The following is a 14,071-nucleotide window of genomic DNA, read 5'->3' on the forward strand; positions in this document are numbered from 1 at the left end:
AGGAAAGCACTTGGCCCATAAACAACTGATGCTGGCAAAGCAAAGATGGCATTTTCCAGCTACCGTATTAACCCACCAATTGGAGCCACACATGCCACCGTTTCATAAACATAACTCCTGTCCCACCGCCCGACCACCTTGCGACACATTGTTCCGCACATCCGATCAGCACAGTTGGCTACGTACGGTGCGAAAGTTCAACATATATGATTATTTTAATGGCTTAGTTGCCTATCACTTCACATCATTAGCCCCAAAGTTTCGCTACTCAGTAATATACGTACAGTGAGGGAAAAAAGTATTTGATCCCCTGCTGATTTTGTACGTTTGCCCACTGACAAAGAAATGATCAGTCTCTAATTTTAATGGTAGGTTTATTTGAACAGTGAGAGACAGAATAACAACAACAAAATCCAGAAAAACGCATGTCAAAAATGTTATAAATTGATTTGCATTTTAATGAGGGAATAAGCATTTGACCCCCTCTCAATCAGAAAGATTCCTGGCTCCCAGGTGTCTTTTATACAGGTAACGAGCTGAGATTAGGAGCACACTCTTAAAGGGAGTGCTCCTAATCTCAGCTTGTTACCTGTATAAAAGACACCTGTCCTAATGTGAATCCATTTCATTAGAACAAATCACCATAATTCCCATGTTATCGAAAATGTATTCGATTACATTTTCCACTCACGACCAACGTCAATTCCAATGCAGTCCCAATAGGGATCGATGCCATCGGCTTCATTTTTGACCACTATCAATTCGCATTTGTTATCCCCATAGAATCGATCCGAGTTTTAATTTACCCTTGAATCGATTTTCTCAGCACATGGCTTGGGTGAGGAGAACGCGTGGCTGCGTGTGGGGTTCATGGCGATGTCGAAACTCTACAAACTTGGCCTACTCTTCCCCTTCATCCTGCCTCTCCTCCTCCACCACCACCACCTCGTCACGTGCAGCAGCCACGGTGAGCAGAGCCGGAGGTGAACGATAAATCGGGTGCCAGTTTGTGTGATTGTGGGGGGAGCGGTGGTGCAGTGGTTAGCGCACTGTGTGTGAGTGAGTGTGTGGGGAGTGGTGGTGCAGTGGTTAGCGCAGGGAGAGTGGTGGTGCAGTGGTTAGCGAAGTGTGTGTGAGTGGTGGTGCAGTGGTTAGCGCACTGTGTGAGTGTGTGGGGAGTGGTGGTGCAGTGGTTAGCGCACTGTGTGTGTGGGGAGTGGTGGTGCAGTGGTTAGCGCACTGTGTGTGAAGGGGAAGTGGTGGTGCAGTGGTTAGCAAACTGTGTGATTGTGTGGGGAGTGGTGGTGCAGTGGTTAGCGCACTGTGTGTGTGAAGGGGGAGTGGTGGGGCAGTGGTTAGCGCACTGTGTGTGTGTTTGGGGAGTGGTGGTGCAGTGGTTAGCGCACTGTGTGGGTGGGAAGTGGTGGTGCAGTGGTTAGCGCAGTGTATGTGTGTGGGGAGTGGTGGTGCAGTGGTTAGCACACTGTGTGTGTGAGTGTGTGGGAAGTGGTGGTGCAGTGGTTAGCGCACTGTGTGAGTGGGGAGTGGCGGTGCAGTGGTTAGCACACTGTGTGTAGGGAGTGGTGGTGCAGTGGTTAGCACACAGTGTGTGTGAGTGTGGGGAGTGGTGGTGCAGTGGTTAGCGCACTGTGTGTGTGGGTCTTTGTGTGGTCTTCCCACCCAGCCCCTCGTGTGGGTGTTGAAACGGACGGCCAGGTCACGGCGGTCGTCGGCCAGAAGGTGGCGGTGCTGCGCTGCGTCCTGTGGGGTGCGGCCGTGGTGGTGGTACACGCCAACTGGCTGAAGGCCTCCCGTGACGACGTCTGGGCGGGGGCCAATTTGGCCGCGCTCAGCCCGCTGCACGGCACGGCGTACTCCAACTCGTCCCTCGCGGGTCGACTGCGGTTCCGCAGTGGGGGGCCGCCCGGCGACGTCTCGCTGGAGCTGCTGGACGTGCGTCATGGCGACGGGGGCCTCTTCCTCTGTCGTGTGGCCACCTTCCCCCACGGCAACTTCGAGGGGAGGGTCAACCTCTCTGTCATCGGTGAGAATTGGCACTGCCCCACACAGAGACCCATAGACTCATCACACAGAGACCCATAGACTACTCACACAGAGACCCATAGACTCACCACACAGAGACCCATAGACTCATTACACAGACACCCATAGACTACTCACACAGAGACCCATAGACTCATCACACAGAGACCCATCGACTCATCACACAGACACCCATAGACTCATCACACAGAGACCCATCGACTCATCACACAGACACCCATAGACTACTCACACAGACACTCATAGACTACTCACACAGAGACCCATAGACTATTCACACAGAGACCCATAGACTACTCACACAGAGGCCCATAGACTCATCACACAGAGACCCATCGACTCATCACACAGACACCCATAGACTACTCACACAGACACTCATAGATTACTCACACAGAGACCCATAGACTACTCACACAGAGACTCAGACTACTCACACAGACACCCATAGACTACTCACACAGAGACCCATAGACTACTCACACAGAGACCCATAGACTACTCACACAGAGACCTATAGACTCATCACACAGACACCCATCGACTCATCACACAGACACCCATAGACTACTCACACAGAGACCCATAGACTACTCACACAGAGACCCATAGACTACTCACACAGAGACCCATAGACTCATCACACAGAGACCCATAGACTACTCACACAGACACCCATAGACTACTCACACAGAGACCCATAGACTACTCACACAGAGACCCATAGACTACTCACACAGAGACCCATATACTCATCACACAGAGACCCATAGACTACTCACACAGAGACCCATATACTCATCACACAGATACCCATCGACTCATCACACAGACACCCATAGACTCATCACACAGAGACCCATAGACTACTCACACAGAGACCCATAGACTCATCACACAGAGACCCATCGACTCATCACACAGACACCCATAGACTCATCACACAGAGACTCATAGACTACTCACACAGACACCCATAGACTACTCACACAGAGACCCATAGACTACTCACACAGAGACTCATAGACTACTCACACAGACACCCATAGACTACTCACACAGAGACCCATAGACTACTCACACAGAGACCCATAGACTACTCACACAGACACCCATAGACTACTCACACAGAGACCCATAGACTACTCACACAGAGACTCATAGACTACTCACACAGACACCCATAGACTACTCACACAGAGACCCATATACTACTCACACAGAGACCCATAGACTACTCACACAGAGATCCATAGACTCATCACACAGAGACCCATCGACTCATCGCACAGACACCCATAGACTCATCACACAGAGACGCATAGACTACTCACACAGACACCCATAGACTACTCACACAGAGACCCATAGACTACTCACACAGAGACCCATAGACTACTCACACAGAGACCCATAGACTACTCACACAGAGCCCCATAGACTACTCACACAGACACCCATAGACTACTCACACAGGGACCCATAGACTCATCACACAGAGACCCATCGACTCATCACACAGACACCCATAGACTCATCACACAGAGACCCATAGACTACTCACACAGACACCCATAGACTACTCACACAGAGACCCATAGACTCATCACACAGAGACCCATAGACTCATCACTACTCACACAGACACCCATAGACTACTCACACAGAGACCCATAGACTCATCACACAGACACCCATAGACTACTCACACAGAGACCCATAGACTACTCACATAGAGACCCATAGACTCATCACACAGACACCCATAGTCTACTCAGACAGAACCCCATAGACTCACACAGAGACCAAAAGCTCGTTATCTTCTGCAGATGTAGATGCCACTGGTTCTTCACGCTCTGCAGATGTAGATGCCACTGGTTCTTCACGTTCTGCAGATGTAGATGCCACTGGTTCTTCACGTTCTGCAGATGTAGATGTCACTGGTTCTTCACCTTCTACAGATGTAGATGCCACTGCTTCTTCATGTTCTACAGATGTAGATGCCACTGGTTCTTTACGTTCTGCAGATGTACATGCCACTGGTTTTTCGTATTCTGTTGATGTTAATGTCACTGGTTCTTCTCGTTTTGCAGATGTAGATGTCACTGGTTCTTCACCTTCTGGAGATGTAGATGCCACTGCTTCTTCACATTCCACAGATGTAGATGCCACTGGTTCTTCACATTCTACAGATGTAGATCCCATTGTTTCTTCATGTTCTACAGATGTAGATGCAACTCGTTCTTCATAATCTGTAGATGTAGATGCCACCAGTTTTTCATATTCTGTAGATGCCACTTGTCCTTCTCGTTTTGCAGATGTAGATGCCACTGGTTCTTCACGTTCTACAGATGTAGATGCCACTGGTTCTTCACGTTCTACAGATGTAGATGCCACTGGTTCTTCTCGTTTTGCAGATGTAGATGCCACTGTTTCTTCACGTTCTGCAGATGTAGATGCCATTGGTTCTTCTCGTTTTGCAGATGTAGATGCCACTGGTTCTTCACCTTCTGGAGATGTAGATGCCACTGGTTCTTTACGTTCTGCAGATGTACATGCCACTGGTTTTTCGTATTCTGTTGATGTTAATGTCACTGGTTCTTCTCGTTTTGCAGATGTAGATGTCACTGGTTCTTCACCTTCTGGAGATGTAGATGCCACTGCTTCTTCACTTTCTGGAGATGTAGATGCCACTGGTTCTTCACGTTCTACAGATGTAGATGCCACTGGTTCTTCACGTTCTACAGATGTAGATGCCACTGGTTCTTCACGTTCTACAGATGTAGACGCCACCACCGCCGTCTGTTGCACGCCAGTTGAACTCACGACTTTCGGTCCGAACAGGCAACTCGACACACAAACAGGTTTGTTCGCATCTCTGAATGTTGCATGCGTGTGTGTCCTAGTACGTGTGTGTGTGCAACCATGTGTGTTGGTGCGTGTCTGTCCGTGTGCGTGTGCATGCAAGTGTGTCCGTGTGCATGCATATCTGTCCGTGTGCGTGTGTGTGTGCCTGTCCGTGTGCGTGTCCCTGTTCTGGCCACCCATCCCCTCGTTTGTCACAATCAAGGCCTTCATAGTTGCTGATACTCGCTAGCAGCACCTGCCCCAACAGTCTGCTAGGGCTTTTACGGGGGAACTTTGTCTCTGTCTGCCCTTCATCTCACTCCCTCAACCCGCAACGCCTGGGTGCAAGCAGCACGAGCCTTAAAGTGCACCTAGCCTGGCGCGTGTTGTCATTGCGGTGGTTGTTGTCGCGATGGTTGTTGTCGTCGTGCTACAGCAGCACGCTAACGCCACGCGGGGGATCGTTGTGCCACGCAGAGAAGGCGGCGGAGGCGGCGGCGGCGGGCTGGGCCAGCTGGGCCATTCCGGCCGCAATCCTCGCCGTGTCCCTCGCCCTGGCAGCCAATCTGCTGCTCTGCTGCCGCCGCCGCCGGCAGCGGTAGCGTCGTCACGAGCCCTGGGGCCCCACGTGAGTCGCTCGCTTCTCTCGGACGTCGGGCGGACGTTGGCGGTGCCTGCGGGGTTACCTGTGTGACGACCTGCTGCTGTGCCCCCCCCACCACCCCCCCCGCTACCTCACCACCCCCCCCCCCGCTACCCCCCCACCACCCCTCCACTACCCACATGCGTGCAGGGAGGAACCCCCCACTCTCCCCAAGCCACCGCGGAGAAACGCGGAGGACGACCTTGGCTACGTGAGTGGCACACCGCCCGCGCACAGAGGCCCATTCCATCCGTGTCTCTCTCCGTATTCTGTGTAGTGTATAGTGTAGTGTATAGTGTAGTGTATAGTAGTGTAGTGTATACAGTGAGGGAAAAAAGTATTTGATCCCCTGCTGATTTTGCACGTTTGCCCACTGATAAAGAAATGATCAGTCTATAATTGAATGGTAGGTTTATTTGAACAGCGAGAGACAGAATAACAAAAAAAATCCAGAAAAGCGCATGTCAAAGATGTTATGAATTGATTTGCATTTTAATGAGGGAAATAGGTATTTGACCCCCTCTCAATCAGAAAGATTTCTGGCTCCCAGGTGTCTTTTATACAGGTAACGAGCTGAGATTAGGAGCACACTCTTAAAGGGAGCCATTGGTGGGCGGGCGAGCGGTGAGCAACTTCTGGCCACCCCAGGGGCGGGGGGGAGGGGGGGTGGAGTCGGTCACCGTCTCTCTTGTTTATTCTGACCCGCGCAGGTTTTCAAAGACGAAGATGACGACGAGGAGGGGAGGAAGATGTTTGAGAAGCGGCGCGGGGGGGGGGGGGGGGGGGGTGCCCGAGGAGCGAGAGTGCTCCACCTTGCCGTGCTCCACCTTGCCGTGCTCCACCCTGCCGTGCTCCACCTTGCCGTGCTCCACCTTGCCGTGCTCCACCTTACCGTGCCTCCAGTTGCCGGGGCAACGCTGGGGATTGTCGCCGTGGGCGGCTTCACGAGCGGATGAACCCCCGCGTGCGACGATCTGGACTGTAGCGGAGACTGCAGGGATTCATCTTCTTTGTTCTTCCGGTAAAGTCACCACGTAGAAGGGAATTAATAAAAATAAAACATAACGTGATAAGATTCTCCCGACGTTTCGGCTGCTTGTGTTGTGGCCGAGACGTCGTGAGAATTTTATTATTTTATGTTTTATTTTTATTATTGTATTATTTCCCTTCTACGTGACTTCACCGAAAGAACCAAGAAGATTTGTTGTTGTTGTGTGATCCCAACAATCAGTGCCAAAGTTTGGCTTTTGACTTTTGTTTTTTGGGGGGGGGGGGATTTTTTTTACGAAAGAGCTCTCTGTTACTGGACGCAGTTTTTTATTATTTTATTTTAGACTCGTGACGGTCTCTCACCTGCCAGTGCTTTCCCCCGGCATGTGCCGTTGGAAGGGAGGCGACTGGGCATGGTGCCAGGGAGCCAGGGAGAGGGGGGTGGGGGGGGGAGAATTTAAATTCGCCCTCGCGTGGCTGGGGGTCAACGAGCGGCGACATCGGCACGGTCCGTCACGACGTCCGGCACGAAGGGAGTTCCACATGTGCCGGCCGGCCGGCGGTTTATATTATTGTTTTATCGAGGCAACAAGCGGCGTCACGAGGCGCGTACAACGCCGTGAGCCTTCGTGCGCCCCGTCAGCGTCTCAGTTTTTTATTTCTCCCCGAACCCGGCCAGTTTCATCGGCCGCTCCCGCGATGCCGCGGTACTTTCATAGTTTGACGCTATTGGTTTTCGGCGAACCGATATCAGCCGGGTTAGATTGTGTAAATAAATCAATGTACAAATGTGGCTGTCGCCTGATGAAGCTGGTTGTTGTGATTGCTGGCGAAATGTCACGGTATCCAGAGTGCAAATGTTGTTGCTTGGCTCGCTAACCCACCAGTGTGCTGTACTAGTGTACTACACTACACTATACACTACACTACACACTATATATACTACACAATGTATACTACACTATACACTACACTATACACTACACACTATATATACTACAGAATGTATACTACACTATACACTACACTATACACTACACACTATATATACTACACTATGTATACCACACTATACACTACACTAGACACTACACTATACACTACACTATATATACTACACTATATATACTACACTACGCACTATACACTACACACTATATATACTACACTAGACACTACACTATACACTACACTATACACTACACTATATATACTACACTATATATACTACACTACGCACTATACACTACACACTATATATACTACACTAGACACTACACTATACACTACACTATACACTACACTATATATACTACACTATATATACTACACTACGCACTATACACTACACACTATATATACTAGACTATACATTACACTATACACTACACTACACACTATATATACTACACTACACTATACACTACACTATACACTACACTACACACTATATATACTACACTATACACTACTATACACTATATATACTACACTATACTACACTGCACACTATATACACTACACTATATATACTACACTATACACTATACACTACACACTACACTATACACTACACACTATACTATACACTACACACTATATATACTACACTATATATACTACACTATACACTACACTACACACTATATATACTACACTATATATACTACACTATACACTATATACTACACCACACTATATACACTACACTATACACTACACTACACACTATACACTACACTATACACTACACTATACACTACGACACACTACATTAGTAGGATCCGTCGATAATTGTTCACGTCATTGTTTTGTGATGTTCTTACTTCTGTCCGTTCACACAGAGCCTTACCGCTTATTCATATTCTGTTTTTTTCAGTAAAGTCACGTAGATAGAAAAAAATTAAGTGAATAAAAAATACCACGACGTTTAGATTGCAACACGGAGAGCCATCGACTCACACGGAGAGCCACAGAATCAGAGACATAGACTCACACGGAGAGCCATCGACTCACACAGAGATCCACAGAATCACAGAGCCATCGACTCACACAGAGAGCCACAGACTCAGAGCCATAGACTCACACAGAGAGCCATCGACTCACACAGAGAGCCATCGACTCACGCAGAGAGCCACAAAATGACAGAGCCATCGACTCACACAGAGAGCCACAAACTCACAGAGCCATCGACTCACACGGAGAGACAGAATCACAGACTCACACAGACTCACACAGAGACCCATAGACTCGCGCGCAGCCAAAACAAACTACAAATCAATTCACGGCCAAACACATCTGAAGAGAGGCGCCCGACAGACACCCGAGTTCGATTCCCGCTCACGGATGCGCCCTACCCAACACCATCAAAGACGTAACCAGTCCCTCTGGGGTTGGGGGGGGGAGAGACAAAGGCGGCCGGGCGTGGTTGCTGGCTCACACACCACCCCCCCCCCCCCCGTCTCGTGTGATGTCTTTAAATTCAAAAGCGCTGAAGCTTGCGCGTGGCTTGACAATGGCGCTTTTTAGTGGATGCACACGCGTGGTGATCGCACTTTGTTGAAACACATTCCTGCGGAGGGAGCTGGTAGGAACTTTGGGTTGCTCGGTCAATGGCCAGGGTCAACGGCGGCACCACGTGGTGCATTCAGCAAATATGCCCGTCTGTGAGGGCGGGCACAAGCCGGCGTGAGTAGGTTAAACGTTGAGTTTTATAAGGGCACCACGGGGTGACCAGCCCCTCCCCACCCAGCTCCACCCCTCCCACCCCCACCCAGCCCCTACCTCCCCACCCAGCCCCTCCCCACCCAGCCCCTCCCCACCCAGCCCCACCCCTCCCACCCCCCACCCAGCCCCACCCTCCCCACCCAGCCACTTCCCACCCTCCCCTCTCCACCCAGCCCCACCCCTCCCATTTTATCCGGGTGTTCGGATACATGCGTACAGACATCCACAGACATACACAATTAATCCCCTGCCTCCTGTGAGAATTAACCCCGGTTGGGCTTCCGGTACTGCGCTGCGCCGCCCACGCGCTCCGCCTCACGGCACGGGGGGGCCGCGCGGCACGAGCCATGAAGAAAAAACAAAAACATAAAAAAAAATCCTAGAAAAGAAGAGAAGGGGGGGGGGGGTTACGTTAAACAAAGCATCTTGTTTCTTCTGATCGTTAAAAAAACGAGAGAAGGACAGTGACAGAGGCAGGCAGGGAGAGAGGCATGGCACAGGGAGAGAGAGAGAGGGGCACTGAAAGCAGCAGCAGCAGCAGAGGGAGGAAGAAGCTCGTCATTGAAGAGGAGTGAGGAGGCGAAAAAAAAGAGATGGAGAGAGGCGAGGGGGGAGGAAGAGGAACGGAACGAGAGGCATGGAGGGGAGGAAGGGGAGAGGGACCAGAGAATCCTCCTCCCACACGATATTTTATTACGTGGCGGGCCATCGCCAGGTCAGGTGAGAGAGTTGATGGTGGTGGTGATGGCGATATTGTCGACGATGTTAATGATGGTGGTGATGATGGTGATGGTTGTGATGGTTATGATGGTGATGATGGTGATGATGGTGACGATGGTGGTGATGATGGTAGTGGTGGTGGTAATGGTGGTGCTGGTGACGGTTTTGATGGTGGTGATGCTGGTACGTTGACGACAATAACGGTAAATGGTCCTCTGCAGACTGAGGGCTTCCAAGCTGCAGATCGTGGGGATGAAAGGGCTTGGAGCTGAGGTTGTGAAGAACCTCATTCTGGCTGGAGTGAAGTCCATGACGTTTCTAGATAACAAGGTATGGTACTATAATAAAGCTTGATTCCAAGCACTACTTACAAATATTTTTCATTATAACTGCTATTTGTGCACACACTCAGTTCTCAGTGGTCTGGATACGGCCTCAGAGCTTTTGCACAAATACATTCACACGTTTACGTGTTAAATGTTATGTTGTGGAGTTGTGGTGCCGCCGCAGCGGAGCCGCGCCCACCACCGTGATGCCGTCACCGATGCCTCGGATTTCCCGCCACTCTCCCGGAGCCGGTGCCTTCTCAGACGTCCGCGTTTTGGCCCCTGCACAGTCGTGAGGCCGCTGCAGCAGGGCCGCTCTGCCGAGGTCGTGCCCACCGCCGCAAAGCCACCACCGGGGGATGTCGACGCCGACGCTGCGCACCCTCACCACCCCCCCTTCCCCCCCACACGAACGTACACACGCCCCACGTAGAGCCAGGAGGGGAGGTCACCCGGCTGATAGGTTTTTGTCCAGAAGTCCCTAGTGGGATCGAACTTCATGGTTTCCTGCGGCCGGGAAATTGGGCGATCTTCCCCCTGTAGCTGACATGCACTGCGGCGCCGCGACTTAATATTAAAGTTGCATGGTCACGGCAAGGGCCATCGAACCACCGCGAGTGGAGTCTCACACACACATGCACGGGTCAGTGGACTGGTAGCGGGAGAACAGAGAGCGGATGTCGGTGAGATCACTGCGGCGACGTCACCCGAGCTGGGATCCGGGCATCGATAGGGTGGGAGAATCCGAGCCCCTGATTGGACGGGAGGCCAAGGGTCTGAAAGAGCAAAAATTTCTTTGTTGTAGGTAGGATAAAAGGAGGGGGGTTGGGGTAGCAGGGGGGTTCTTCTTGTTCAAGATCATCGCGGTCCCGGGAGCAGGAGAGTCAGCCATCCGAGACGTCCGTGAGACGTACTCCAGCATCAGCAGGCTCGCCGCCTCATTCCCTTACAGCGGTCAGTACATCGGGGAGAAGTAAGTACGAGCGAGAGAGGAGTAAGTTTAGGCGTTTTAAATCCAGGATAGAGAGCGGGGCGATCGGTAGGGGAAATCGACTCGAAGACCTCCGAGGGATAGATTAGCGTCCACTGACCATACCATCACAGGTAAATAAAATTCGCTAGTGGGGGGATAAAACTGTGTTGCGTGGTCTTTTGGCAGTGTGAAGTGGAGGGCAGTGTGCGCTGGGTGTCTACGTGTATGCGCGGCTGTGCACCTCGAGCCGAAGCGTGGGGTGCTTACGTGCCCGCACGATTGCTCACAATAGTGCTTAGCGATCGCGTACCTGGGTGGCTGGGCCGCGGTCACGCACCCGCACAAATGTCTGATCGCGAGGTAGATAATTAAAGCGCCGAGCGCGCGCGTATTCGCGCGACTGTTTGAGCAGGACCTTTAACTCAGAGCCAAGCGAGCGTCCCCAATCAGCGGCGCACGCACGGCAGAAACCCAGCCCGCCCGTCCCCCAGCTCCAACCCCCTCGCGTGCGATTGGTTTGTTTACGGGCGGAGGGTAGGGGCGTGGTTGTTATTGTCGGCACACGTGGAGCGCGGGTGGGAGGGAAACACGCGCCGCGCCTGTTTGTTTACGGGCGGTACGGAGATTTACTGGCGAGCGCACTTACAGCCCCACCCCGCCGTTGCACAGTGTAGCGCATCGCAAGCACGAAGCGTACGAGCCGCTAATTAAACTACGCAAACGCGGTCGACATCCCAGGCAGAGGTACAGGGGGGCGAGAGGTTAGGGGTCGTTAGTCTGGACCTGACAGAGCAGCCGGGGGGTAGCGGTGTGAGTGGAACGGGGGAGTCGGTGGGCACCAGCCCCGACAATTCAGTGATGGCGGGGGACGGTAACCCCCACATGTCTCTGACACGGCCATTATGAACCCACTGAGAGAGAGAGAGACACCCAGACCCAGGACTTGAACCCAGGGTGTCAGTGTCTCTGACACGGGCATTATGAACCCACTGAGAGAGACACCCAGACCCAGGGCTTGAACCCAGGGTCTCAGTGTCTCTGACACGGCCACTGTGAACCCCCTGAGAGAGAGACACCCAGACCCAGGGCTTGAATCCAGGGTCTCAGTGTCTCTGACACGGCCACTGTGAACCCCCTGAGAGAGAGACACCCAGACCTAGGGCTTGAACCCAGGGTGTCAGTGTCTCTGACACGGCCATTATGAACCCACTGAGAGAGAGAGACACCCAGACCCAGGGCTTGAACCCAGGGTGTCAGTGTCTCTGACACGGCCATTATTAACCCACTGAGAGACACCCAGACCCAGGGCTTGAACCCAGGGTGTCAGTGTCTCTGACACGGCCATTATGAACCCACTGAGAGAGACACCCAGACCCAGGGCTTGAACCCAGGGTCTCAGTGTCTCTGACACGGCCATTATGAACCCACTGAGAGAGACACCCAGACCCAGGGCTTGAACCCAGGGTCTCAGTGTCTCTGACACGGCCATTATGAACCCACTGAGAGAGAGAGACACCCAGGGCTTGAACCCAGGGTCCCAGTGTCTCTGACACGGCCATTATGAATCCACTGAGAGAGAGAGACACCCAGACCCAGGGCTTGAACCCAGGGTGCCAGGGTCTCAGTGTCTCTGATACGGCCATTATGAACCCACTGAGAGAGAGAGACACCCAGACCCAAGGCTTGAACCCAGGGTCTCAGTGTCTCTGACACGGCCATTATGAACCCACTGAGAGAGAGACACCCAGACCCAGGGCTTGAACCCAGGGTGTCAGTGTCTCTGACACGGCCATTTTGAACCCACAGAGAGAGACACCCAGACCCAGGGCTTGAACCCAGGGTGTCAGTGTCTCTGACACGGCCATTATGAACCCACTGAGAGAGAGACACCCAGACCCAGGGCTTGAACCCAGGGTCTCAGTGTCTCTGACACGGCCATTATGAACCCACTGAGAGAGAGAGAGACACCCAGACCCAGGGCTTGAACCCAGGGTGTCAGTGTCTCTGACACGGCCATTATGAACCCACTGACATGTATTTATTGGAGATGTTTACATCTCTCATCAATGAGCTCCCAAAGTGAAAACACCAAAAACTCCCCCACAACAACAACGCTTTTTATGGGTTTTGTTTTACTCATCCCAACACACACACGCCTGTCTCTGTGTGTGTCTGTGTGTGTGTCTGTGTGTCTGTCTGTATCGGTGTGTGTCTGTCTCTGCGTGTGTCTGTGTGTGTCTGTGTCTCTGCGTGTGTCTATGTGTCTGTCTGTGTCTGTTTCGGTGTGTGTCTGTATCAGTATGTGTCTGTGTCTCTGCGTGGGTCTGTGTGTCTATTGGTGTGTGCGTGTGTGTCTATGTGTCTCTGCGTGATTGTGTGTCTGTGTGTGTCTGTCTCGAGCGGAGCGCCGGGTGGCTAAAGCACAGCAAGTTAGCACAGTAGGGGGCACAGGTGGTGCACCAGCCAGTCATCTCAGTCAGTCGACCCGTGGTACCTGGGTCTGCCCCGTGACCTCCTGCCCGCGGGCGTTCGACACTTCACTTGGCCTCAAGGTGCAAATGGCCTGGCACAAGGGTCATGGTGACGTCACCGCCACTTAGTGGCGAATGGCGGTTGTTGTTGTGTGTGACTGTGTGTGTGTGTCTGTATCGGTGTGTGTCTGTGTCTCTGCATGTGTCTGTGTGTGTCTGTATCGGTGTGTGCGTGTATGTCTATGTGCCTCTGCGTGTTTTTGTGTCTCTGCGTGCGTGTCTATGTGTGTCTGTCTCTACGTGTGTGTCT

At 52.1% G+C, this 14,071-nt stretch overlaps 1 protein-coding gene and 1 long non-coding RNA gene across 2 annotated transcripts; both read left to right on the forward strand.

Moving 5' to 3' along the window:
• Window positions 1-834: 834 nt before the first annotated feature.
• Window positions 835-4,315, forward strand: LOC142913403 (uncharacterized). The gene is made up of 3 exons (XM_076060944.1): window positions 835-967; window positions 1,685-2,044; window positions 4,158-4,315. Exons 1-3 carry the CDS (start codon window positions 871-873, stop codon window positions 4,313-4,315), a joined length of 615 nt encoding a protein of 204 aa, XP_075917059.1. The 5' UTR covers window positions 835-870.
• Window positions 4,316-4,684: 369 nt separating this feature from the next.
• LOC142913388 (uncharacterized) lies at window positions 4,685-6,338 on the forward strand. The gene is made up of 4 exons (XR_012934646.1): window positions 4,685-4,928; window positions 5,389-5,539; window positions 5,705-5,765; window positions 6,265-6,338. It is a non-coding gene; the product is annotated as an uncharacterized LOC142913388 (long non-coding RNA).
• Window positions 6,339-14,071: the final 7,733 nt, after the last annotated feature.

Source organism: Petromyzon marinus, unplaced genomic scaffold (assembly GCF_048934315.1).
Source record: "Petromyzon marinus isolate PM22_M1 ecotype Great Lakes invasive population unplaced genomic scaffold, UKy_Petmar_22M1.pri1.0 PM_G_Scaffold_25, whole genome shotgun sequence".
NCBI lineage: Eukaryota > Metazoa > Chordata > Hyperoartia > Petromyzontiformes > Petromyzontidae > Petromyzon > Petromyzon marinus.

Bases quoted from the DNA above. Each gene is read 5' to 3' on its own strand.
- LOC142913403 (XM_076060944.1), top strand. From the start codon at position 871: ATGGCGATGTCGAAACTCTACAAACTTGGCCTACTCTTCCCCTTCATC. The intron at 968-1,684 runs GTGAGCAGAGCC...CTTCCCACCCAG, and splicing joins CGTCACGTGCAGCAGCCACG to CCCCTCGTGTGGGTGTTGAA. The intron at 2,045-4,157 runs GTGAGAATTGGC...CTCGTTTTGCAG, and splicing joins GGTCAACCTCTCTGTCATCG to ATGTAGATGTCACTGGTTCT.